The 24,465-nt window shown below is 40.6% G+C and overlaps 3 protein-coding genes across 3 annotated transcripts; all 3 read left to right on the top strand.

Annotated features, from left to right (window-relative positions):
* The first annotated feature begins 77 nt into the window (after positions 1-77).
* On the top strand, positions 78-2,799 carry LOC126371430 (probable ATP-dependent RNA helicase DDX10). The gene is made up of 3 exons (XM_050016713.1): positions 78-275; positions 357-2,530; positions 2,610-2,799. Exons 1-3 carry the CDS (start codon positions 132-134, stop codon positions 2,758-2,760), a joined length of 2,469 nt encoding a protein of 822 aa, XP_049872670.1. The 5' UTR covers positions 78-131; the 3' UTR covers positions 2,761-2,799.
* Positions 2,800-3,194: 395 nt separating this feature from the next.
* Positions 3,195-23,040, top strand: LOC126371580 (serine/threonine-protein phosphatase 6 regulatory subunit 3-B). The gene is made up of 20 exons (XM_050016902.1): positions 3,195-3,365; positions 3,554-3,633; positions 3,878-4,151; positions 4,989-5,153; positions 12,415-12,619; positions 13,078-13,228; positions 13,452-13,610; positions 13,991-14,132; positions 15,160-15,274; positions 15,592-15,719; positions 16,003-16,067; positions 16,555-16,735; positions 16,985-17,017; positions 17,288-17,326; positions 18,066-18,134; positions 18,795-18,845; positions 19,319-19,374; positions 19,772-19,860; positions 22,242-22,424; positions 22,712-23,040. The coding sequence occupies exons 1-20, from the start codon at positions 3,306-3,308 to the stop codon at positions 23,038-23,040; spliced, it is 2,574 nt and encodes an 857-aa protein (XP_049872859.1). The 5' UTR covers positions 3,195-3,305.
* Positions 5,605-7,564, top strand: LOC126371427 (uncharacterized). Its single transcript, XM_050016710.1, has one exon. The coding sequence runs from the start codon at positions 5,787-5,789 to the stop codon at positions 6,624-6,626; it is 840 nt and encodes a 279-aa protein (XP_049872667.1). The 5' UTR covers positions 5,605-5,786; the 3' UTR covers positions 6,627-7,564.
* Positions 23,041-24,465: the final 1,425 nt, after the last annotated feature.

The raw sequence follows: 24,465 nt of genomic DNA on the forward strand, positions 1-24,465 counted from the left end.
ACTATTTCAATTGGTTCACTCATGATCATGATAGGCTTGATGATTTCCGTGCCAAAAAAGCGCATTCATTTGACATTTCATTCATTCATGTCTTTCGTGAGCATGGGAAAGTGAGGTTACGTATTTTTGTAATGCAAAACAAAATGAAACAACAAGCTAAATCTCAGCAAAATCAGGGAAAGAAGAAGAATGGTAATAAACTTTTCAAACCTAGGAAGAAGAAAAGCGTAGAAGAGGATGCGGCTATACAATATTTGCAAGCTCAATATGAAAAGGTAAACACTAATATTAAAGTATCATGATTATCGTAATTCAGTTAAATTTACTTAACAGTATTTATTTAAATGGTGTTTCAGATCGTTCCTGATGAAATAAAAACATTCAAAGATTTCCCTTTATCTCAAAAAACTCTGAAAGGTCTTATGGAAAACAACTATGTTACCCCAACTGAGATACAACGAGAAGCTATTGGATACGCTCTTCAGGGGAAGGATATACTGGGAGCAGCCAAAACTGGCTCTGGTAAAACATTGGCCTTCTTGATACCAATCTTGGAAAAGCTATTCTGTAAAAAATGGACCAGGATGGACGGAGTTGGTGCATTGGTGATATCGCCAACAAGAGAACTTGCATACCAAATTTATGAGACTCTGAGGAAGGTTGGTCACTTGCATGACTTCTCTGCTGGACTCATTATTGGAGGTCAGAACCTGAAATTTGAGAGGAAAAGGATGGACCAGGTGAACATTTTGATCTGCACTCCAGGGCGTCTGCTGCAGCATATGGATGAAAACCCGCTGTTCAACTGTGACAACCTGCAGATACTCGTGTTGGATGAGGCTGACAGATGTTTAGACATGGGGTTTGAGACAACTATGAATGCTATTATAGAGAACTTGCCACCTGAAAGACAGACGTTACTATTCTCTGCAACTCAGACAAAATCTGTGAAAGACCTGGCAAGGCTCAGCTTGTCTTTCCCAACCTATGTGGCTCCACATGAACAGGCGGACACAGTTACACCAGAGTCTCTTCAACAGAGCTACATTGTCTGTGAAATAGATGAAAAGATTGGCATTCTATGGTCCTTCATAAAGAATCATTTGAAGCAAAAAGTTATTGTGTTCATGGCAACCTGCAAACAAGTTAAGTACACATATGACCTGTTTTGTAAGCTGAGACCTGGTGTGAGCTTACTGGCTCTCTATGGAAGTCTCCACCAGGAGAAAAGAGAGAAAATTTATAATGAATTTTGCAGGAAATCCAATGTGGTGCTGTTTGCCACTGACTTGGCATCAAGAGGCTTGGATTTCCCAAGAGTTAACTGGGTGATACAGATGGACTGCCCTGAAGATGTGGACACATACATACACAGAGCTGGTCGGACTGCTAGAGGTATATTTGGCAAAGGAGAAGGTTTGCTGATGTTGCTGCCTCATGAGGAGAAGTTTGTGGAGGATTTAACTCAAAGAAAAATACCCATCAACAAAATAGCAGTGGATCCTTCTAAAGTAGTTGCCCCACAAAGAAAAATAGAAGCATTGCTTTCTGATAACACAGACCTCAAGCAGACAGCTCAAAGAGCTTTTGTAAACTATGTCAAGTCAGTGTTCTTGATGAAAAATAAAGAAATATTCAACATACAACTACTTGACACTGATGCCTATGCTAGGTCTCTGGGTTTGATTGTCCCTCCTAGAATAAAGTTTATGCATAATCACCAGAAACAAAATGTAACAAAGAAACAGGAAGATGCAACTGCAAACAATGTCAATGTTATTGAAAAGTTAAAAGCTAAAGTTGATGAAGATGAGGGCTCTGATCAGAGTGCAGCAGAAGAAGATGAAAGTCCCACAAAAACCAAAAAAATAGAAAGAAAACCAGAAAAGAAACTGAAAAATAAAAAAGAAATCCCTAAAATAGATTTTCATTATGAAGAAGATAGTGATGAAGATGATTTCCTGAAAGTCAAGAAAGCAAATGTGGAAGTAGAGCTCACGCCCATTGATGAAGAACAAAACATTATGTCAAAGAAAAAGGCAAAGCCACTTACAAAGGCAGCTGTGGCCAAAAAGATATTGAAAAAGAAAATCAAAGTGAATACTACAGTGAAGTTTACTGATGAAGGTGAAGCTATTGATGACGAGAAAAGAGATGTAAAGTCAGAACTAGCCAAACAATTTATTAATGAAAATGTTGGAGGCATCGATATTGAAAAAGCTAAAGAAGTTTTGAAGGAGGAAGACAAATATGACAAACAAAGGTTTAGAGAGAAAGTTAAAGCGAAACACAAGGAACAGAAACGTAAATTGAAAAATAAAAAGAAGGAGGAGGAAGGAGAAAAGGATGACTTTGGATCACAATCAGAATCTGATGGACCTGACCTGTCTTGGTTGCCTGATCCTGACAAAATTTATGGAGAGAAAGATGGTAGTAATAGTGATGACAATAGCCAAGAAGATAATAGATTGATGACTGCTGATCAGTCATCAATAGGTGAAGAGTCAGAAATCGAAGAGAAATACCACAGGTGAGCTCTAAATCCTTTTTTTTTCAACAGACATTACAAACAATTACTATTTTGTATATTGTTGTGTATAATTTTCCAGGCCTAGTAAACGGAAGCTGGTGGAAAGCAGGGGCATCCCTCAGGAGAGCGTGAAACCGCGCAAGGTGAAGAAGATAGAGGACATCTCCTCGTCCCTATCGGTACACGAGGCGGAGGCGCTGGCCATGCAGCTATTGCAGGCAAAACGATAGCTATATTAATAAAGTAAATAAAATGTTCAACTATTTTTATATGGTGTTTTTAATTCCTCATAAACTCTTATTGTAACGAAAGAGAACCTTGAGACGTACAATATAAGCTAGTTTTTTAAAAAAATAAAGCGAATTACATGTCATTAGGTTCTGTCTGAATGTTAACAGGGGTCATGGGCTAAGGAAGTCTAAATTCAATTTCTCAGTGTTAAATTCCATTTTTGTGGCGTTTCTAGTAGGATTTAAAAATTAGACGAACAAAGACCTAAGATTGGACATCATAGAGCAACACGGACCTCCGCGGACCGGTTGGACATAGAATTATGACTTTTATTATGTATATAAAATACTTTTTATCGTGTTATGTAAAGCGACCTTTAATCGTGTAATGTCATGTTGTGAAAGCTGGCAACATCGCATGTTGCTGTCAAAAAGAAAACGGATCGTTCGTTGCACTTTTATCGGAGAAACGCTGAAATCTGTAAAATAATAAGTTTTCTATGGATTTAGAATAATTAAACCACTTGTACTTATTAATTTTAATTATGTTTTGGAGCGGTAATTATATTGCAGTCAGAGAGTTAAAATTTCTTCTCAAGGAAGAGGTACGTATTTTGTTGAAAAATTGATGGTTATGAGTGGTTGTCTGCGAAGTTTAGCGGTGATTTCTAACTATTTACGTCTCTGTTTAGCTGTCGAGACTCTCAGGGGTCGCAGCATTATAATGTAATAGTGTGTGTTGAAGAGTGGTGTAAATTGGTATTGTTTGAGTTTTGGTACTGGTTTGTTGTAGAATGTATCTCTGACTCAAGTTCTGGAGGCGGATGACATCCTGCAGGAGTGCAAAGCTGACAACAAAGCCTTGGTACAGTTGTGAGTGTCCTCATTACATTAAATGCACAAAATATTTTTACTCTTTAATTTATACTACTAATACCCAAAAAGGCTGTTTATTATTTGCTTTACACATATTTTGATCTTGTATCATCAAAGTCTACATAATAAAGAGTATTCATTATTTGTAGACTTCTTTTTAGTTTATTTTGATGTAATTTATATAATAAATAAAGAATTATTAATGACATGTTTACTTTATTTTGATTCAATACAATTGCAGCTTGACAAAACCAGAAGTATTGGCAGAGCTGATAACTCTGATCACAGAGGAGCCGCCAAAGAATGTGGAGCTGGCATCACAGTACCGTCATGCAAGCATTGCATGTGAGGTCCTCACAAGTGACCTGTCCATACTCAGTGACCGGCTGTCGCTGGACACTGTGCAGATGAACCGCCTCTGTGACTTCATCAACCAGGAACCTCCACTCAACCCATTATTAGCGTCATACTTCAGCAAGACTGTTGAAATGTTGCTTGAAAGAAGTCCTAAACAGGTAAACAATAGATATGTTATGTATAAAAATGTAGAATACTAAGATTTGAAACTTTTGTCTATGAAGGATATATTTTGGTTTATAGAAGAAGCGGTGAAATGAAACATTTTAATTGCTGACAAGGAGAACTCATGATGATAATGAATGTTGTAGATATCCCTTGTATTATTTTATTAATATTGACTATTTATTTTCATTTGTAGAGTTAACAAGATTAGTTTTATATATTTAACATGGAAATTTATGGTTATAAAAATGTTGGACCCTAGTCTGTTAGCAAGTTAACTATACATTTTCAATTGAATTCCCATGATCACATCTGTATACAATGCATATAATGGTGCTGATTCCAGTAGAACCACAACGTAATTTGATTTAAAGTATATCTGTTATTTTTATATCCGCTGAAAGGGAAAGGGGCATGATTGACAGCTGTTAATTTTCCAATGAATGAGTGAATAAAACATGAGTTTGTGCTGTCTATTTAATTCTGTTGTGTTATATGCCATCATTAAAATTTTGAAAAGTGTTGTTTCAGATTTTTGCCTAAAATATACATATTTGCACAGTGTATCATATATTTTTAGCTTGTTTATTACGTTACGCCAATATTACGTCGTCGTTGCCCTTTTCGGTGCATAACAAAATCACAGGTATAACTTAAAATAAAATTAAGTGTATGCTGTAAACATCATCAATGTTTTACTTAAATACTTATAGTTATAAATTAACTTTATTAAGTGACTATTCACTTATATAGTTTTACATTTTTTAAAACTCGTAATAGATACAATTTAGGTGGTAATATCATTGGTATCATGTGTTGTGTGGTGCCAGGACTGGTACCTGTACCACATTGTGTGCCTCCGAGTGTTGGACTTCTTCAAGTCGCGGCGAGACTTCTTGCCCAACCTACTGCGGCACCTCGCCACCTCCGCCATCGCAGATACCTTCAAGTACTTCATACGCCTCGACGATCTCTTCAACAAGATTGTTATGGAGGTGGGTACTGTTACGTCAACAGCTGTTGTTGGGTGAATTTTTGAAAGCTTTTTCTTGTTCAGCAGCATATTTTTATAAGTATGAAGCGACAGTACCTAATTGCTTTAGAAAGTAATGCATAAATGTGCTACCGAAATTATATTAAAAATCTTTCAAAAATTCACTCTATTATTTATTTTTAACCAACTTCAAAAAAGGAGGTAACCAATAATAATGTTGTAGGGACACACAGTGTATTATTCCTAAAATCGGAGTCAGCAATTCTGTACGGGCGCAACGGCGCCAACCAGTTTTTTCCCATACCGCGCTCCCTCCACTCGCGTCAGTAGCCTGTTAATTATAATTATTTCAATTGTTAAAGAATCTAATAAATGTGCAGTGCGTGAACGTTAATCTGACTTCTTCTTTATCTCCTATTAGTCCAAAGTAATAGAATACATATAAACTCTAAACTGGTGACCCCTAGAGTGAATTTGAACATTTTTAAATCTGCTGAATCAGGAAACAACTCGCCACGCGGCGCGGGCCTATTTGCCGCGTGGCTACAGGCTAGCGGGGGAGCGCACACGCGATTTTAGTCGCCTTAAAAGGTTAATTTGTGTTTTTTTTAAGTGATAATAGTGACAGTGAAAGATGCCGGGTAATACACCACCCCCACCACCACCACCACCAGTGGAACCTTTAGCAGTAATTTCGATATCTAATCGGATCGCAAACTTTTGGACTGATCAGCCACGAGCCTGGTTTGTACATGCGGAATCAACACTGTTACCTCAAAATACTAGTGATGAAGTGAAATATAATGTCATACTATCAAAATTGGATAAGGAAACTATCACTCAAATTACCGATCTTATTAGTTCACCTCCTGCAACCGGAAAATATACGGCCTTGAAGAACCGGCTATTACAAATATACGAAGAATCAGAAAGTAGACAATTGCAAAAGTTAATTGGCGAAATGGAGCTCGGCGATCAAAAGCCGAGCCACCTACTGAGACGTATGAGGCAGTTAGCTAAAGATAAAGTGCCTGATACCACGCTGATGATTTTGTGGCAAAACCTTTTGCCATCCTGGGTCAGAGGAGTGTTGACGGTGGTGGAAGAGAAGGATCTTAGCAAGCTAGCCGAGTTGGCGGACAAGATGTTGGAGACCTCGCGGGCGGCACAGGTAGAGTCGGTGGGAGCTTCCACGTCTACCGCGCCACCTTTGTCGTCAGATGCGGCCATGATAGTGGCAGAAATAGCCAAACTTAACATCCGGATGACAGATTTGGAGAGGTCCAGGCCACGGTTCAGACATCAAGGCGGGCGAGGGCGCCGAGATTTCAGGGGAAGAAGCGGCTCACGCAGATCAAACAGTAGGCGAAGAAATGAGAACAATCCTAACTGGCTCTGTCATTTCCACTTCCGCTATAGGGAGCGAGCCACCAGGTGTGAGGAACCCTGCGCCTGGAAGAAACAGGGAAACTAGAGGGGGTACAGTCAGAGGCGGATGTCTGTACCATTCAGCCATCTAACCGCCTTTGTGTGAAGGACAGGCGGCGCGGAATTCGTTTTTTAGTGGACACGGGTGCAAACATATCAGTGTTACCAAAAACTTTTAAGTGTGATAATAACGTGTCGGACTATAAATTATACGCAGCTAATGGCACTGAGATCAAAACTTTTGGCATTAAAACGTTAAACATCGATCTTAATTTACGAAGAGATTTTAAGTGGAACTTTGTAGTAGCATCAGTGAACCAACCCATTTTAGGAGCGGACTTTTTGACTCATTTCGGACTTTTAGTTGACTTACGTGCAAAAAAACTTATCGATGGAGCGACTAAATTAGAGGCTATTGCTTCGCTTGTACAAAGCAGTGCAGTGACGGTTAAAACAGTGGACGATAAGCATCCATACAGTGAACTTTTATCTCAGTACCCAGACATTACCAAGCCGATTTCATTCCGCGATAGTGCAAATCACACAGTGTTTCACCATATCGAAACACACGGACCCCCTGTGCAAGCTCGCGCACGCCCTTTACCTCCGGATCGTTACAAGAAGGCGAAAGCTGAATTCCAGACTATGGTGGAATTGGGTATCTGTCGCCCATCCAAGAGCGCCTGGGCGAGCCCTCTCCATGTGGTCCCGAAGAAAAACGGCGACATCAGACCGTGTGGAGACTATCGAGCCTTGAATGCCATCACCAAGCCAGATAGGTATCCAATACCACGTCTGCATGACTTCACATACATTTTGGCTGGTAAGAAATATTTTTCTAGAATTGATGTTAATAGAGCCTACCATTACATTCCGGTTGCTCCAGAAGATGTAGAGAAAACGGCTATCATAACGCCGTTTGGCCTATTTGAGTTTCCTCGGATGTGTTTCGGGCTTAGGAATGCAGCGCAGACCTTCCAGAGATTCATGAAACATACAGTGCTAGCAGGATTCGATTTCCTGTTTTCATACATAGACGATGTAATTATAGCGAGCGATGACGAAGAGGAGCATAAAAAGCATCTACGTCAAGTCTTAGGAAGATTGAATGAGTATGGTATAACGATTAATGTGTCCAAATGTGCCTTTGGTCAACAGAAAATAGAGTTTTTAGGGCACGAAGTATCCACTGAAGGAATTAAGCCTTTAGATGACAAAGTTGCTGCGATACAAAATTTTCCAAAACCAAGAACGATCGAGGAGTTGAGACGTTTTCTAGGTATGATTAATTTTTATCGCCCACACATTCCGGGCGCAGTTAGAAGTCAGGCGTTACTTAATTCATACCTACACGGGGCAAAGAAGAAAGATAAGACCCCCATTGTGTGGACTCAGGATGCCGAGAAGGCATTCGACGAATGTAAGCGGAGCCTCAGCCAAGCCGTTAGGTTGGCCTACCCGGGTGCAGACGCTACGTTAGCATTAATGACGGACGCATCTAACACGTGTATTGGAGGAGTTTTGCAACAACAGCGCAACGGTCACTGGGAGCCGTTGGGTTATTATTCCAAGAAGTTAACCGACGCGCAACAGAAATATTCAACCTATGACAGAGAATTATTGGCTATTTACATGTGTATTAAACATTTTAGAAACATGATTGAAGGGCGTCAGGTTACAGTTTATTCTGATCACAAACCGTTGTCTTTCGCATTTTCGAAAATTAATCCGGAGAAAGAAACGCCAAGGCGTACTAGATATTTGACAGTAATAAGCGAATTCACTACCGACATACGTCACATAAATGGTAATGACAACATTGTTGCGGAAGCCTTATCGCGCATAGAAACAGTATGTAGTCCAACTACAATAGATTATGCACAGTTAGCAGAAGCTCAGAAGAACGATGAATATTTGAAACGTAATGAGTTTGGCAGTCACGTTGTTATGAAGAAAATAGTTGTACCGCATACCGGAAAAACTATATTTTGTGATACGTCAACAGAAACGGTTAGGCCATATCTAACCAAGGAGTTTCGCAAATCTGCTTTTGACTCAGTACATAATCTTAGTCATCCTGGTGTTAGAGTAACCCGACGGATGTTGGCGAGTAGATTTTTCTGGCCAGGAATGAACAAAGATGTTGGTGATTGGGCGCGGGCATGTTTGCCGTGCCAGCGAGCGAAGGTCAACCGTCATTCTACGTCGGAGATTGGAATGTTTCAGGAATGTGATAGATTTGAACACCTTCACATTGATATAGTAGGTCCCTTACCTACTACAGAAGACGGTTATAGATACCTTTTGACTATGATTGATAGAGCAACGCGTTGGCCGGAAGCTTTTCCGATGAAGGACGGCACTGCCGAGACCGTCGCGAAGTTGGTTTATGACGGCTGGGTCTCGCGATTCGGATGTCCTATAAAGTTAACCTCAGACCAGGGTCGACAGTTCGAGAGTCAGTTATTTGGAGAACTGATGAAACTGTTAGGTGTCAACAAACTGCGTACAACGCCCTATCATCCGCAAGCCAACGGGGCAATAGAGAGATGGCACAGAGCGTTGAAGGTGTCCTTGACGGCGAGGTTAAGCGCTAGCGAGAGTTCGTGGATTAACGAGTTATCAACCGTGTTGTTAGGCCTTAGGGCCGCAGTGCATAGTGATAACAGTGTCAGTGCCGCGGAAATGACTTACGGCAGAGTGTTACGTTTACCGTCGGACTTTTACGAACACAATGCAAGGAAAAGTGACTCTTGTGTAGACGTCAATAAGTTGCGTGAGACAATACGTAACTATAAGCCTATTAATAGAGTACATAGTAATAGAAAGTCGATATTTGTACATCCAGATCTTCGTACCTCTCAGTTTGTATTTTTGAGAAATAACGCCGTACGTAAGCCATTACAGCCTACGTACGATGGGCCATATAAGGTTTTAAAGCGAAATGAAAAAGTGTTTTTGATACAGTTACCGAACAGAAAGGTACGAGTTTCGGTAGATAGGTTAAAACCTGCGTACTATGTGGATTTGTATGATGTAGATAAGTCCGAAACAAACGAGCAGACAACGCCAGTTACGGAATCGGAAAAAAATGATGAATCCCGTTCGAAAAGAACTAGTGATAGGGTAACTAAAAGTGGCAGAGTAGTGAAGCCACCTGTTAGATTTAGAGACACTTGTGAAATCTTTTTTTTAGTTAATATTCTTGTAGGTACATGTCGCGACATAAAAAATATTATGTCCCTATGGGGAATCTAAGCGCTTAGAGTTAGAATTAGATAGTAGATGAGCATAAAAATAACATATTTCTAGAATAAATTAGCGTAAACCAAATATACTTAAACAAACACATTTGACTCTGAAATGTAATAGCGTAATCGTTTTTGCCTGTGTGTATAGTTGCTCGTGTGTATACTAACCTACTTACCTCTGTTTACTATATCGCCCGGTGGTAAGCATAGGTACGAAGTTCAGATCAAAACTGGTTCAAGAATGAATTTTGTTAATTCTAAAGTCTAATGCAGAAATGTTAATTCGGAATTTTCTTATGTTGAGCAATTATTGCACAAAATATCTAGGTTTAAAATAATTTTGAAGTAAGCAAAAAAGTTAGTATTTAAGTAGTTTAAAAGATTTTTGTGTTAATATTATAGACGGACACTGCAGCATCTGGTCGCTTTTGCTAACCAGATGAGTATTATTTCTATTATGGGTAATCCGCAAAGTAAGAATGAGGAAGTCGTTATAGCTCAAGTCGGAGCTAACGACGCCAACGCCACCGCGACTATGGAGAAGAAGGTGGAACTGCTTAGTGTTTTTCTAATTTGTATTATTGTCATCGTGGGTTTAGTGTTAATGTCCAAAGGATGCAGGCGTTGTGGTCAGCAGGCCAGGTCTGCCATAGTCATGGACATGGTTTCGTCAATGGAAAGGGGTGCCCTAGCGGTAGCAGCGACAGCGCACCCTGTTTCGGAGCGAGTTCCCACATTTTAGCGATGGTTGTATTCAATGTACGAGTGTCCCTCTATTAATATCTATTAATATATAATACAAATAGTAAGTAAATTTAGTAATTAAGTATATTTTTTTTAAGGTTCACGACAGGGATAGTTAACCTAGATAAATATTGTAAATTGCATCGTGTTATAATAGTTAGGTAGCATGCGCTTGTATACGTGCGATAGGCGGACGCGCTGATCGCAGGTGTCAAGTTGCAGCTAGCGATAGGCGCTGGGGCACTACGTTGCTGCGCGCATTGAATTTCAGAGAAATTAGGGTTCAGTAATTGATTTTTAAATGTTAGAATCTAAAAATTTTTTTTTATGAAAATTTTGGAGATGGAGGGGGAATGATGTAGGGACACACAGTGTATTATTCCTAAAATCGGAGTCAGCAATTCTGTACGGGCGCAACGGCGCCAACCAGTTGTTTCCCATACCGCGCTCCCTCCACTCGCGTCAGTAGCCTGTTAATTATAATTATTTCAATTGTTAAAGAATCTAATAAATGTGCAGTGCGTGAACGTTAATCTGACTTCTTCTTTATCTCCTATTAGTCCAAAGTAATAGAATACATAAAAACCCTAAAATGTTAATGTTAGTCAACATGATCTTTTAAATTCATGTATCTTAAATTGTTAGTACTCAAAACAATCTGCTGTTCATGTTTAATACATTACAAAGAAAATAATCAGATTAATACATTATAATATCAAATATGTAGGTCAGAACTGTTTAGTATTCTCACTTCCTAATGACTACAGCATTGTAGCTATTGTTATTGATGAACCAATGAGCTGGTTGTGACGCCACCTGTGCTATTGATTGCCCTCATCTTGGTCCACATTACACATACTGACTCATAATCCATTGACTATTTGTACTTTTTACTTGTATTGGTTGAACATAAAGTTCCTTTCAAGTTTTATTTCCTTCACTATTTTTCTACATTTACCATAATATTTTATATAAGTAAATAGAATAACGCTTAATGACGTAAAAGTGTCTCATTAAACTTATAACAGATCCAGTCTATACTGCCCTGATTATGTTCGTTTTATGTATTAATATAAAAAAAAAATCGTTTATAAATCTATGTTTGGCTTGAGGTCAACATTCTACGAAATATTCAGGCCACGCAAATTGTGCGACAGCTGTGTAATTGTCTTATCAGTAAATTAAATATTCGTTACATTTCGACGCACTGATTCATTTGACCTGCGTGTAAAAATATATAGTCACTGCTTGTCGGCGGTGACAGGTTGACTATTGTTATCTTATAAGGCTACATAGAAATTGATATGTACATGTGTATCGTAGATTTTACCTAAATAAACTTTTTTATTATTATTATATTATTTAATTTATCGTCCAGTAAAGAAAATTTGACGTAATTTTTTCACATCAATCTGAACTTCATATCTCGTCAAGTCCCCACTGGAAAGTATAAATAAGTATAAGTGTAGTAGTATTATATTAATTCGATGTATTGGTTGACATAATGTCATTTTGATTTATGCCCTAAATCCAAACTACTATTCTACCACCACTACTGCTACTACTATTATTTTTATAGTTCAAATGTTTTCATATTGTTAGTACCTTTTGTATGCCCCCTATATGCCTTCCTGATTATACTAAAACACACATTACACTTTATATAAATACAAAAATATTTATTCGTGAATGTTGCGTGTTACAAGATATTACAGTGTTGTCATCGGTCTCAGCACATTCAGCCAAGAATTGGCAACTTTTCTACTAGTAAATGCATACACATTTTTGTATTTGCATATTTTTAACGAATCAATTACAGTAACACAATGTCATTTGCAGTGGTTAGAGGAGCACCAGTTCCTGGAGAGTCTGATCCAGATAATCTGCGGGACGTATGTGCCGGAGCCTCTGCGGCCGGCGGCGGGGGCCGACGCTCACAACCACAGCGCCGACACAGAACACACAGAGAAGGCTGAGAGAGAACTCAGTGAGAAACCTGACCTTAATCATAAAGAGGACGGAGATGCTAAAGAAGAGGACAAACGTAAGTTTTGATTATTTATTTATTTAATAATTACAGACAGGCGGTCGCTTCTTTAAAAAACCGGACCTGTAAATCTTCAGGTTAGGTAAGCGAACCCTGGGAGAAAGCGGATGCTAAGGAGATGATAATTTATTTAATAATTTATTTTACATAAGATAACACAATATGATAACAAGAAAAGGTCAGTGATAGATTATGAGTTATTTTTGAGGTGTCCACTATGTTAGTTTTCTCTTTTTAGGCAGGTACATTACAAGTGAATTTTATTTTGAAAAAAAAAAAGAAAAAAATGTCTTTTACAGTATTCTAATTAAAATAGTAGAAAATAAATTAATTAATTCATATATTGTATATAGGTTTATTATTAATTTATTTTATGTTATACATAATATATTAAATTCAATTTATTTCGGGATTGCAATATCTGCTCGTTTATAATATGGACGGCGCCTCCCCAGCGAGTACGGCAGAGGACGTGGTCCCGCGCGTGGACGACGAGGTGGTGGAGGAGGCGGCGCGGCGCATGCGTGCGGTGGCGGCGGCCAACGCGGCCGGCCTGCTCTGCGACCTCATCCTCAACGGGTGCGCCGGCGAGGGCTGCACTACCAGGTAGGTGCCGCTAGCGACGCGCGGGGAGATCAGAGATAATCATTGTCTAGAGCTCCTTCAGAGGGAATGTAAAATCACCGCGTCAGTCCCGCTTAACACACGCAAATAGTCGTTGAGTCGGAGGCAGGTTGAAAATTTCTTTCAAGTATGCTCCATACCCCGTTCGGTGGATTCGGGGGGAGGCGTGTGCAGTGAGGTAGTGCAGTGGGGCGGCGTGTTGCAGGCTGCGCACGGTGTGCGTGCTGGTGTCGCGGCTGCAGTCGGAGGCGTGGGTGCGCGCGCTGCTGGGCGGCATGTTCACGAGCGCCGCGCCGGCGCGGCCCGCCGCCGTGGTGCACGGCTGCCAGGTGCTGCTGGCGCTGCTGTCCGCCGACCCCATCCTGTGAGTACATACCATTGTGTTATGTTCCATGTATTTCCATATATTTACGGTAATCATTTTAAAAAGCCCCTGTTTGATTCATCTAAAGCGTTTGACTGATTTAGTCATAATATTTTGCTAATTGACCTAGACTATCAATACATGTCGCGTTCTCAAATTATAGAAAACGTACACAATTATTATTTTGTATGTGTTTTTATCCATTTTCTCTCATTTAGTCTCGGCTAAGTATTTTTGTTGATAGTAAATAAGCAGTTGTACCTCAGGGTTCAATATTAGGCCCTTTATTTTATTAAAGTTTAAAAAGTGGTCATAGCGAGAACTTGCAGTCATATCTGGTGCTCGTTGATTTGAGTAACAATAGTGATTGTATCATCCAGGGGCGGGGCGGGTTTTGCGGCGGAGAGGACGAGCGTGGAGCTGGCGGTGGCGCCGCACCTGCCGCTGCTGCATCAGGCGCTGTTGCAAGAGCCCGACGCCGCACTCGTCACCCACGACACACGGCCCGGGGACACTAACCATGTCAGTAACGCATACAAACACACTCACTGTGCGCACGCACGAGCGTAGAGACAAGGACCCCTACTACTGAGTATGGCGACCCTGCCAGAGCTGACTTGTTTTGAATATAAAAATGTGAGAGAGATAGATGCTTGTCAATGTATACATTAAAACGTTATAACGTTACAAGGAAATATTTCATACAAATATATTGATCAAGCATGTTATGGTAAAAAATCGTACTAATGTTACGCAATTCTTAATTAAAATTCGTAAATAAGTCAAAAAGGAAAATGGGCTTGTTTTTTGATCATTTTAGACTGGCTTCTATTTCTGGATAGGCATTTTATAATTAATTGTTAATTAATAATTCATTTATTCATTTTTGGCTCAGAAGCCAGTCAACTACCTTATTGAATTTGGCCTATTTAATATAATTGAGGAGCTCGGTGGCGCAGCGGTAAACGCGCTCAGTCTGCGATTGTTGAAGTAAAGCAACTTTCGCAGAGGCCGGTCATAGGATGGGTGACCACAAAAAAAAAAAGTTTTCATCTCGAGCTCCTCCGTGCTTCGGAAGGCACGTTAAGCCGTTGGTCCCGGCTGCATTAGCAGTCGTTAATAACCACCAATCGCACTGGGCCCGCGTGGTGGTTTAAGGTCCGATCTCCCTATCCATCCATAGGGAAGGCCCGTGCCCAAGCAGTGGGGACGTTAATAGCCTGATGATGATGATATAATGAATAACTTTTTAATTTTTTTGGACGCCCTCCACTCTCATGTTAAGTGTTTGTGTATTGTTGTTTTCACTAACACAGTTGGCTCGCTAGATGACGATACGGCTCACCACCTAACGTGTTCAGCACCTAAGGTGTGGGTATTAGTTCATCTTGCGATGGATGTACCTGTGACTATCCCAATTGGGATATAATTTGTGAGCTTATGTTATGCGAACAATTGTTTTGTATCCTTCTGTTGTGATAAAGTTGGTATTGTGGCGCCTTTAAATGTTTTTTCTTTCTTTCTAATGAACTGCTGTTTATTGCTCCAGCAACGAGAAGGCTGCAGCGGGCGCGTGGGCCTGGCTCGCGTCCAAGTATGCGCGCTGCTGGCGCACCTGGCGCTGTCCGAGGTGGAGGATGTGCCACAGACCATCATCACGCTCGGTAACTACATATATCGTCTTAACTATATACATTGACTATTTATGACAAAAGATCTACAAATTCTCACTTGGATGGGATGCGAACCCACAATGGTTGCCGTACTCATCCCGGTACAAGAGCTGGGGTTCAAATCCCGACCTCGCTATAAAAGAAGCTAATACTGTAGCTTTTGTTAAAGTTACTGTTTTTTCTTATCTATTTCTGTATGTCACAAACAGTATTGTAACTCAAAAGTGTATGGCTTCTCTAATATAAATAAATGGGCATAAATGCATTGGTTGAGAGTTGAGTTGACATAGAGTGTTGTCCCGGCGCAGGCACCCCGGGCACGCTGGTGGAGCTGTTCTTCCAGCACCCGAGCAACAACTTCCTGCACGCGCAGGTGTACGCGCTCGTCAAGCACGCGCTCAACAACCGCGCCTACCGCACGCAGTACGCCAACCACGTACGTATACCACACGCGCCCACACCGCACATCTACGATACTTACTGCGTAACAGCTCCCTTACTAATATACTGCAAACATTCGTTTATTATTGATATTGAATTTGGAAGTAATACATATTGTATATTTCTTCACATCCATAAATACATATACACTACATTTGTTACCATAGAATCCGTTACACAGATCTGTCTCAAAAGAAAAGCTCTGCATTTGAAGACTTTTAGTTGGTTGCTCTGACTTCGGTGGAACGACGATTTAAAGTTTCCTCTCTTTGTTTCAGCTTCTAATAGAATGTGATCTGCTTACACGTCTCATGGACGTGTTCGAAGAAAATGAAAATAAAAAGTGAGTACAGATTTTATGGCCTTTAGTGGAGCTTTTGATAACATTAACCGTAAGATTTTATTTAAAACTATGGACTAAAACACTTCTATTTACCGCGTTCTAATTGTATAATTTTACTCATTATGTTAAATCTTAGGATGTATCAATCTAAATACAAACACAACTAATTAAACGCAGGTTTATTCCAGTGCACCACAGGGAGTTACTTTAGGCCTTTTCTTTTTTGTGTTATATCGATCCACATCTACTTAATCTCTCCTCTTGCTCAGTGCTGAAATGAAGCACTTATAACATTTTTTTTTTGAAATCGGAAACCCTTGCTGTTTCGTCCGCGTAATTTTGTAGCCGGTGTTTTAATGTGTTGTCTGCTCACCGCCTAAAGCATGTCGTAGATGAGCGTGAACAAGCCTTTCCGCAGAGGTTTTGTTTGACGTCCACCGAGGGGCGCGCGCTTGATACCGCGAGTGGCGGGTGCCCGCTGTTGCAGGGCGGGCGTGGCGCGCGCCGGCTACATGGGCCACGTGGTGCTGATGCTGCGCTGGATATGGCGCGCGCTGGACGAGCAGGCCATGGGCGAGCTGCGGCTGCCGGCGCAGCTGCTCGCCCGCTACGACCTCTTCCTCGAACACAAGCTCAAGCCGCTGCTGCAGCAGCACGACACACCGCTCGTCAGTATCACCCACCCTGTTAAAAAGGCTACATTGAAACGATTCATCTAAGAAAGCAATATTGCTATTTGACATTAGTTGACATTGCGCACTTACTTTTATATGCGCAAATGTCCTATTGCAATATTGCTTCCTTAGATGAATTGTCTCTATGTGGCCTTTTTGTGTAATGGTATTAGTTTATTTTCTTGTATCTTTATAATTATTGTTACGGAAGTAAACTGTTTCTAACGTGTTTTCAATTTGCAGGGTGGCTACTATCCTTCTGAAAATATATACGAGGTAAGATAGATTTCTCATTTATCCGTTAAATAGAATTTAATAGAAATTGTTCTTTATAAAATACTACATAATGTGTTGTATTTCTTCTGGTGAAATCGCGCGTAGATACGATGCGAAATATTATTTACTGCCTCACTGACTCACAACACCAAAGGCGTAAAGATAGAGCCGCTAGTGAAAGTACGTAATAGAATGACGTCAGCGGATCACATCAGACTCAAAAAACATGTCTTAATGTTGGTAAATGACGAGAGCCCATTACCTTTGTAGGTAGAGAACATGGCTGACACAATGGAAGCCGGTTACGAAGTGAGTGTGGATGTCTAGTTATTATAATTAAAACACATAATAACGGGTTCTTACCGCGTTTAAAATAGGGAGACTCCCGATATTTCGACACTGTTGCAAGTGCCATGATCACGGGATGACTGATGAGATTGGAGTGGAGTAGGTAGATCCATAATTTTCTACCGGAATTGATATCGGAATGTTCAGATCCATCTGAACTCATATCCCTATTTTAAATTCGGTAAGAACCCGTTGTTATGTGTTTTAATTATGATAATAACCGCGTAAACTTAAAACAATGTTTTAGTTACTATTTACTAGTTTTACTACACATTAGTCGCTAAATGTATCGGCTGTGTTTTACTAGCAATTAGTGCAGTAACCAATCTTTGAATGTTATTTGTTAGTAGCTCTTAAGTTATAGTAGGTTTCATGAAGTTTTAATTATTTTCAAACACCAACAACGTTCATAACATTATAGCGAAATTGTTTATAAACTCTTGTAGCCTTCGTTTGATGTAGTCATTAAAGTTAAGTAAAGAAAGTATTCATATTTTTGTTAATAGCATTTCCATTTATTTCTAGACTGCTACCAAATAATTACTTGCATTTATTTTATAGATTAATTATTTTGTCAATTTGATTATTATATTATTTGAGTTGATATCTAGCACTTGTTGTGTTTATCAGATTGTCAGTAGATATGCAATTGAAGTATTATTAAAACGATATTATTGTATTGTGTGATGTATGTTTGCAGTTCAACGACATGGTGGGCGGCGGGCTGGACGACCTCGGGGACGACATCAACATCGACGCCGTCGGAGAGGTGCCTTGCCCTATCATTATAACTCCACTTTATAATATTAAACTTTGTATGTCTATAGGTAGTAATAATAATATATAACACTTTATTTACAAGACAACTTGTATTAAGGTGAGCAAAGACCGCCTTATCGCTAAAAGCGATGTCTGCCACGCAACCTTCAGAACAGGATAGATACATGTGGGATAATGAAATAGCTCGGATATTTTTTTAAATGTCTTTACTTTTTTTATACACACACACACCTTATATTTTAAAACCGAAATCATCCCTCCCGTCCGACATCGCACCAAATACTCTCCTTTCTTACTTTTTAAAAACTCACTACGTCCCATTCATTAACCATCCTCCTTTCATACCATAAACAATCAAATTCCCATTCATTATCCTTACATACTTTACTTTCCTACATACATGAATAGATTGCAGACAAGTAGAGTTTCTGAATATTCGCATACAACATGAATTCACGCTTATTTCCCACCGAGGTAAGCAGAAACTGTGGAATTCCATTTGTTTCCATCCTGTCATAGTTCACACATTGTCATATTTATTTATCACATTTAATAAATGTATAAATTGTCTTGTGACCCTAGGTGTTTATCTCTCAGATATAATTGTACTGTTGATAACATTTTGAAGTGTTATGTTGTTGTTTCCTAGTTGAACACGGAAGGTGGCGAGGGAGGCGAGGGCGGCGCCGATGAGGATAAGGTACAATCACACACACACACATACACATTTATTACACTTTATTGCTCATTAACTGCAATAAGTGTATGGTTCAATAAGTGTGAATCATACACTTTTGGCGGCGAGGATGTGCTGCCGCCAAAGGATGTTTTTCGGGGTACCGAACTGAGCATAGTACCCCGCTAGCCACAAGTTGGTATTGTGACTAGGGATCGACGATCCAACAGTGTTATATTGGAAGTTGTATATGCGTCTCGCTGTGTAAACTTCGATATCGCGTTTCACGACTGCTTGAAGACTGCATTATTGAATGTGGCGCCATCTGTTGCATGTGGGCGGAACTAGCTGGCCAACTAGTTGGGTCCGCTACACCCTTATTGCTTGTTGACATGTTTGTATGACACACATGCACTTAAATAAAAGTTAGATACATACATAAACTGACACCCGTAACCTCGTTGCACGGTAGTAATGTTACATCGTATGTGTTACAGATGTCAGGCGCCAAGAGCAGCTTCCTCGAGCTGGCCAGCCAGCGGTTCGACGACGAGTCAGTATTCATTAGTTTACAGTTGCTTTGAATAATTAACATTGTTTTTTAATGCTGTTCTTTGTGCAATTAGTACTAGTATCTGTAGTGTGTATACCCCGGCTGATTGAGTGGAGGGCTGTGCCCAGCAGTGGGACGTACATAGGCTGTTTATGTATAAACGGCGTTGGTTGCACTTTTATAATTTTTTTTTACTAATTTAATACTGACCGCTTGATGAATACTCCTCTGAAATAGTTCCGAAATGCATGAAAAAATTGTTTAAGTGTTTTTAGACACTTACCTGACGTCATGCGCCCTGGTGTCAGGGTTGTTATTGAGCCGTCCAAGGCCCCTGACACGGGTCATACCACCAGGTCCATAAATAAATATGTACGTAACTATGTTGTCGTTGCAGTATGTGGGAGGACTCGCCCGATCTGGACGACGAGGTGGTGTCCGGCGCCTGCGCACACGACGTCAACGACGTGCTGCAGGCCGTCTCGCGTGAGTACTCCGCTGCACTGTCTTCTACTACGTTCGCCTGCTCGTTGTCTCTATCGTTGGGTTCCGTTCAACGGAGATAGACATGGAAGCAGTCTCTTCATATTCGCTACAGCTGATTATTGACACCAAAACTCACACAAAACAAAACAAACTCGCAGCAGCAAAATATTTGTACACAAAAATCAAAACGCACGTTATTGTTAATGACTTTATGTCGCTATTTGTCTGTGCTACCCACTTGCGTTCGTAAATAAGTTGACATACCGATAAGTGACATAACAATAGACGTGCGCCATTTCTACCTTTATACGACAGCAATAAAGGCCTTGGTGGCACATTAATGCTTATTATATTGACTGTATGATGTCGAAGCCCCACCCCTCGCCCTCCGACTTTCGTTGCGTCATTGTTGAGCCACAAAAATGATTCCATGTTCATGTCCGTTCATCGTTGTGTTCAGTATTGTCTTTATCGTTGATCATTGTATTTCTCATTTTCAAAGTAGAATGGCACAGCCCAGAAACACTTGGATATATATAATAATAATAAATAATAATATAACGTTTATTTCAGACCAACACAAATATGTATAACAGTCCATAGATTATTAGTAGGTTAATAACAATTGTGCTTAATAAACTATGTTAGTATTGTTAATTTAAAATCTAATTATTTACTTATTTTATCTTATTTACTATACCCATAGCTACTTCGATCCAGTGCCGTTGGATTAAGCAGTCCGGTCTAGCAGCAATCATTTTCAGGATGCCGTATATGTCTACATATCCTCACTTCGGCTATTCGTAGTTCGTTCATAAACCGGCGGTTCCGTGTTACCTGCATGTCACATGTCGCATACTTGTTTATATCATCCAACCATCTCCTAGGTGATCTGACGCATGACATCAGTATAACTGGTATCTGTACACACAGGGTGTTAGTGACATCGTAACGAATAGTAAGGGGAATGATTCAGACCATGATTCTGACTTACCTACTAGTGGAATTTTCCGTCGCAAAAGTATGGAACTGAAAATAATAATAAAAAAAAACATGAATTTTCCGACAGCAAATTCCACTTCATATCAACTCAGAATCATGGTCTGAATCATCCTCCTCAGTATTCGTTACGGTGTCACTAACATTCATATGTACTTGTATGGCTATGTATGGGGTGTAAGTGACATCGTAACGAATACTGAGAGGGATGATTCAGCTTATTATTCTGAGTTAGTATCAAATGGAATTTTCCATCGCAAAAGTATAGAATTGAAAATAATTTAAAAAAACTAAAAAAAAAAACATGAATATTGCGACGGAAAATTCTGAATCATGATCTAAATCATCCCCCTCAGTATTCGTTACGATGTCACTAACACCCTGTATAGATATGTGGCAGCCATACTGCAGCGCTCTAGACCGTCTACCTACATCATACCATACAATAAGGAACAATACTACGTATAGAACGGAAAACCTCCGCTCCCCACTAGAGGCTGAGCTAGGTTCACCCCAACCTCGGTCGTCAGACGTCACACACACAGATGCGCGTGTACGATGACTTCAATGTGTAGTGTCTGTGTAAAACGAGTTGTTTTTTATGAAGTGTCCTGTCTTCCCTTCTTCATTATGCTCTTGAATGTCACATCATGGTTAAAGTCATCGCTAATCTGCGCGGTATGTGTGCGCAAGTTGATTACGATATCATGAATACAATTGCTGATATTTGGTTTGGTACAGGTCTTCCTTCAACAACCGGAGATGGTATGGAGTAAACTCTATTAGTCGAGATTTCTGACTTTGTAGTTAAACGAGATTTTATATCTAAAAGTTTTTACATACCTCTTATATACCTCTGCGTACCCCCTTGGGGATACAGGCATGTAGCTAGTTTGTGTTATTTCTTAAATATCTTCATTTGACGTATGTTTGTTTGTAGTATGTTCTGAAGTACGAAACGGAAGTTTAGAGGTCTTTGATTGCTGACGGGGTCTAGTCGAATGGTCTATTTTATTAAATGCCTATTGAGCTAGAATTTATTTGTTATTGCTATTTGATTTTGATATCTTAAGATAATGATATTTGTTCTTGTATCTTTTTCTCCTCTCTTAACACGATTTTATAATATCATTTTATCATTAGCTTCGTCTGAGCGAGAGGACATTATAATTCTTTCCCATTTGCGCAACGCCTGACATAAGGGTGGCTGTGATTGGTGGATTCCACACGTCTCGCTCACTCTGCTCTCCGCTTTGGTGGAAACCCTAATCACCAAAGAATAGTTTTGCTGCATAACCTCTACAAATAAAACTATCATCTCCTTAATATACAACCTCGCGACGCGAGGAGTGTGAGTATCAAATCCGGTGTGGTGGTTGCAGCGTGGGAGTCTGGCGGGGAGGTGGGCGCGGCGGCGGGGGGCGAGGGCTGGGCGCAGTTCAGCCTGGCGCCCGCCGCGCCGCCCGCTGACCCCTTCGCGCCCACCGCTGCCTCGGGGCAGGGCAGCGACTTCGCGCAGGACTTCAACGCCTTCTGGCCGTGCAGCGACACTGCGGGGGATACTGGTGAGAACCACGCTCATTTTAAAACTCGATTCCTTCTGTTTTTGTAGATGATCTTCTTGACAGGGTCCAAGTTTTAGAGTCCTACGAGAATACCTTATTGCAAAAGGGTCAGGTCCCGTACACTGAATACCTATGAAAAGTTTCTCTGGTTATCCAGAAAGAGTCGTATTTAGTGTGGTCTTTAATGTTAATATCCCGAAGGGAAGTGTTCGTTTATTAAATCACAGAATTAGCGCATTAAATGCTCCTACATTCCACAAACCAAACACCAAAAAAATCATTTCCAGATGCGAACACACGGGACCTAGACTTAGAGCAGAATATGTGCAACCTCCGGTTGGAAGAGAGCCTCGAGACGGACGGCAGTGCGTCCCTCGCCAACAACCTGCTGACGGCCATGTCCGGCATGGCGCCCGACCTCATCGCCAACATCGTTAATGCCAACATGGACGAGCCGCCGTGCCCCGCCCCCGACCCGACGCCCACCCCCGCTGACCCCGCTCCCACCCCCAGCGACCCCGCCCCCGCCCCCGCCGCCAGCGACCCCGCCCCCGACCCCGCCCCCGCCGCGGCCCCAGCCGACGACCCCGCGCCCGCGGCCGCAGCGGACAGTTGATTGACCCTCATCGAGTGGGTGCCGCGTAGATAGACTGTCCTCGACCGCTAGACCTCTGTATTGCGACTGGATTTTTATAAGGTTCACGTCTCATGGAAATAAAGGTAGAATTCGTTCGGATGTTTTTTCGCGTCACTATTATTTTTACTAAAAAGTATCTATGAAATGTTTTATACCGGGTGGATAAAAAAATAAATATAAATAATTGAATGGAGTCTACGATTATTTCCATTTTACTTGGGCTGTAACAACTGTGATTCGAATGTTATTTTGTAAATCTTAAGGATATATCGCCCTTTCTTTTTAACACGAACTAAACTAATTAAGAGAGTAAGAAACGGCATGTTTTAATTCATATTAGTTGTAATACGTTACTGTTTCACACGCAGAGATGTATGTTGCTTCGTTATAAAAACGAGTATGAAATGAAATATTTTATTTACACCCTGTCTACTAATTCGACGGAAAAAAGTTAGAGAAGACATTTTTTACCAATAACACGTTTCTTTATCGGAGATCCGCCATTTGAAATAAACATATTTAATACATTTATATTATTGCATACTTACAAAATATTTGCAATGTTATGGAACTGTTTTTGAATCGAATTAGGAAACAGGGATAGAATATAGATTGTGAAGATTAGCCAAAATATGAGTGCCTGTTAGTTAAGCATTAGCTGATGTTCAGACACGCAATACGAGGCCGAGTGAGTTGCATCGTGATCCTTCAGTTGTCAGGTCGTCGCCGCCTCGGGCGCCGCGCGTCGTCGTTGTAATTATGTTTGGCTTTATATCGTGGTCCAATCGTTACGCTGTTTTCACACTTTATTGAAATTTAGTGATAATGTGATTTTTGCATCGAGTCATCGTTCATTGAATATTCCAACGTTGTGCCGACGGGCGTTCAATTGAGCTTACTTCGCATTCCCGATGATCCGTGATCAATTCGGCGTCGCCTGCCCACCCTCTCTTGGCTTGTGTGCAATATGTTGTTTTCATCGTAGTATGTAGTATAAAATAGTGGTGGGGTCAACATATAGTTGTATGTGATCGTGCTGTGATGTCCGAGCAACGTACCCTACACGGACGATGGCCGTGTAGCTTCCAGTTACTTATAGGTGAATTAGCGTTTGTATCACACTTTATACTGTATGTGAGTTAATAGTTAATGTTGAGGGGGACGATTGTAAAGTTTGTACGCACGCGCGTGTGGCGCGTTGTGGTGGGGTCATTGACCTTCTAATAAATGGACGCCGTTGGGACAGCGCTCGTATTCAAAAGTGACATTGTAAATGCAGTTGTCATCATCATTGGCCTTATACGTCTATTTCAGACGATTTATGACGTCATTGCCTCGAAGGAATGCACTTTCTTTCATGGCTGTGCAAGCCAATCCTAGACCGGCAAACTCTACCGCACACTC

This window comes from Pectinophora gossypiella, chromosome 12, assembly GCF_024362695.1.
Source record: "Pectinophora gossypiella chromosome 12, ilPecGoss1.1, whole genome shotgun sequence".
Taxonomy (NCBI): Eukaryota; Metazoa; Arthropoda; class Insecta; order Lepidoptera; family Gelechiidae; genus Pectinophora; species Pectinophora gossypiella.

Coding starts and splice junctions, on each gene's coding strand:
- LOC126371427 (XM_050016710.1), top strand. CDS start 5,787: ATGCCGGGTAATACACCACCCCCACCACCACCACCACCAGTGGAACCT.
- LOC126371430 (XM_050016713.1), top strand. CDS start 132: ATGCAAAACAAAATGAAACAACAAGCTAAATCTCAGCAAAATCAGGGA. Junction 276..356: donor TGCAAGCTCAATATGAAAAG/GTAAACACTAAT, acceptor ATGGTGTTTCAG/ATCGTTCCTGATGAAATAAA. Junction 2,531..2,609: donor ATCGAAGAGAAATACCACAG/GTGAGCTCTAAA, acceptor ATAATTTTCCAG/GCCTAGTAAACGGAAGCTGG.
- LOC126371580 (XM_050016902.1), top strand. CDS start 3,306: ATGTTTTGGAGCGGTAATTATATTGCAGTCAGAGAGTTAAAATTTCTT. Junction 3,634..3,877: donor AACAAAGCCTTGGTACAGTT/GTGAGTGTCCTC, acceptor ATACAATTGCAG/CTTGACAAAACCAGAAGTAT. Junction 22,425..22,711: donor CGACACTGCGGGGGATACTG/GTGAGAACCACG, acceptor AATCATTTCCAG/ATGCGAACACACGGGACCTA.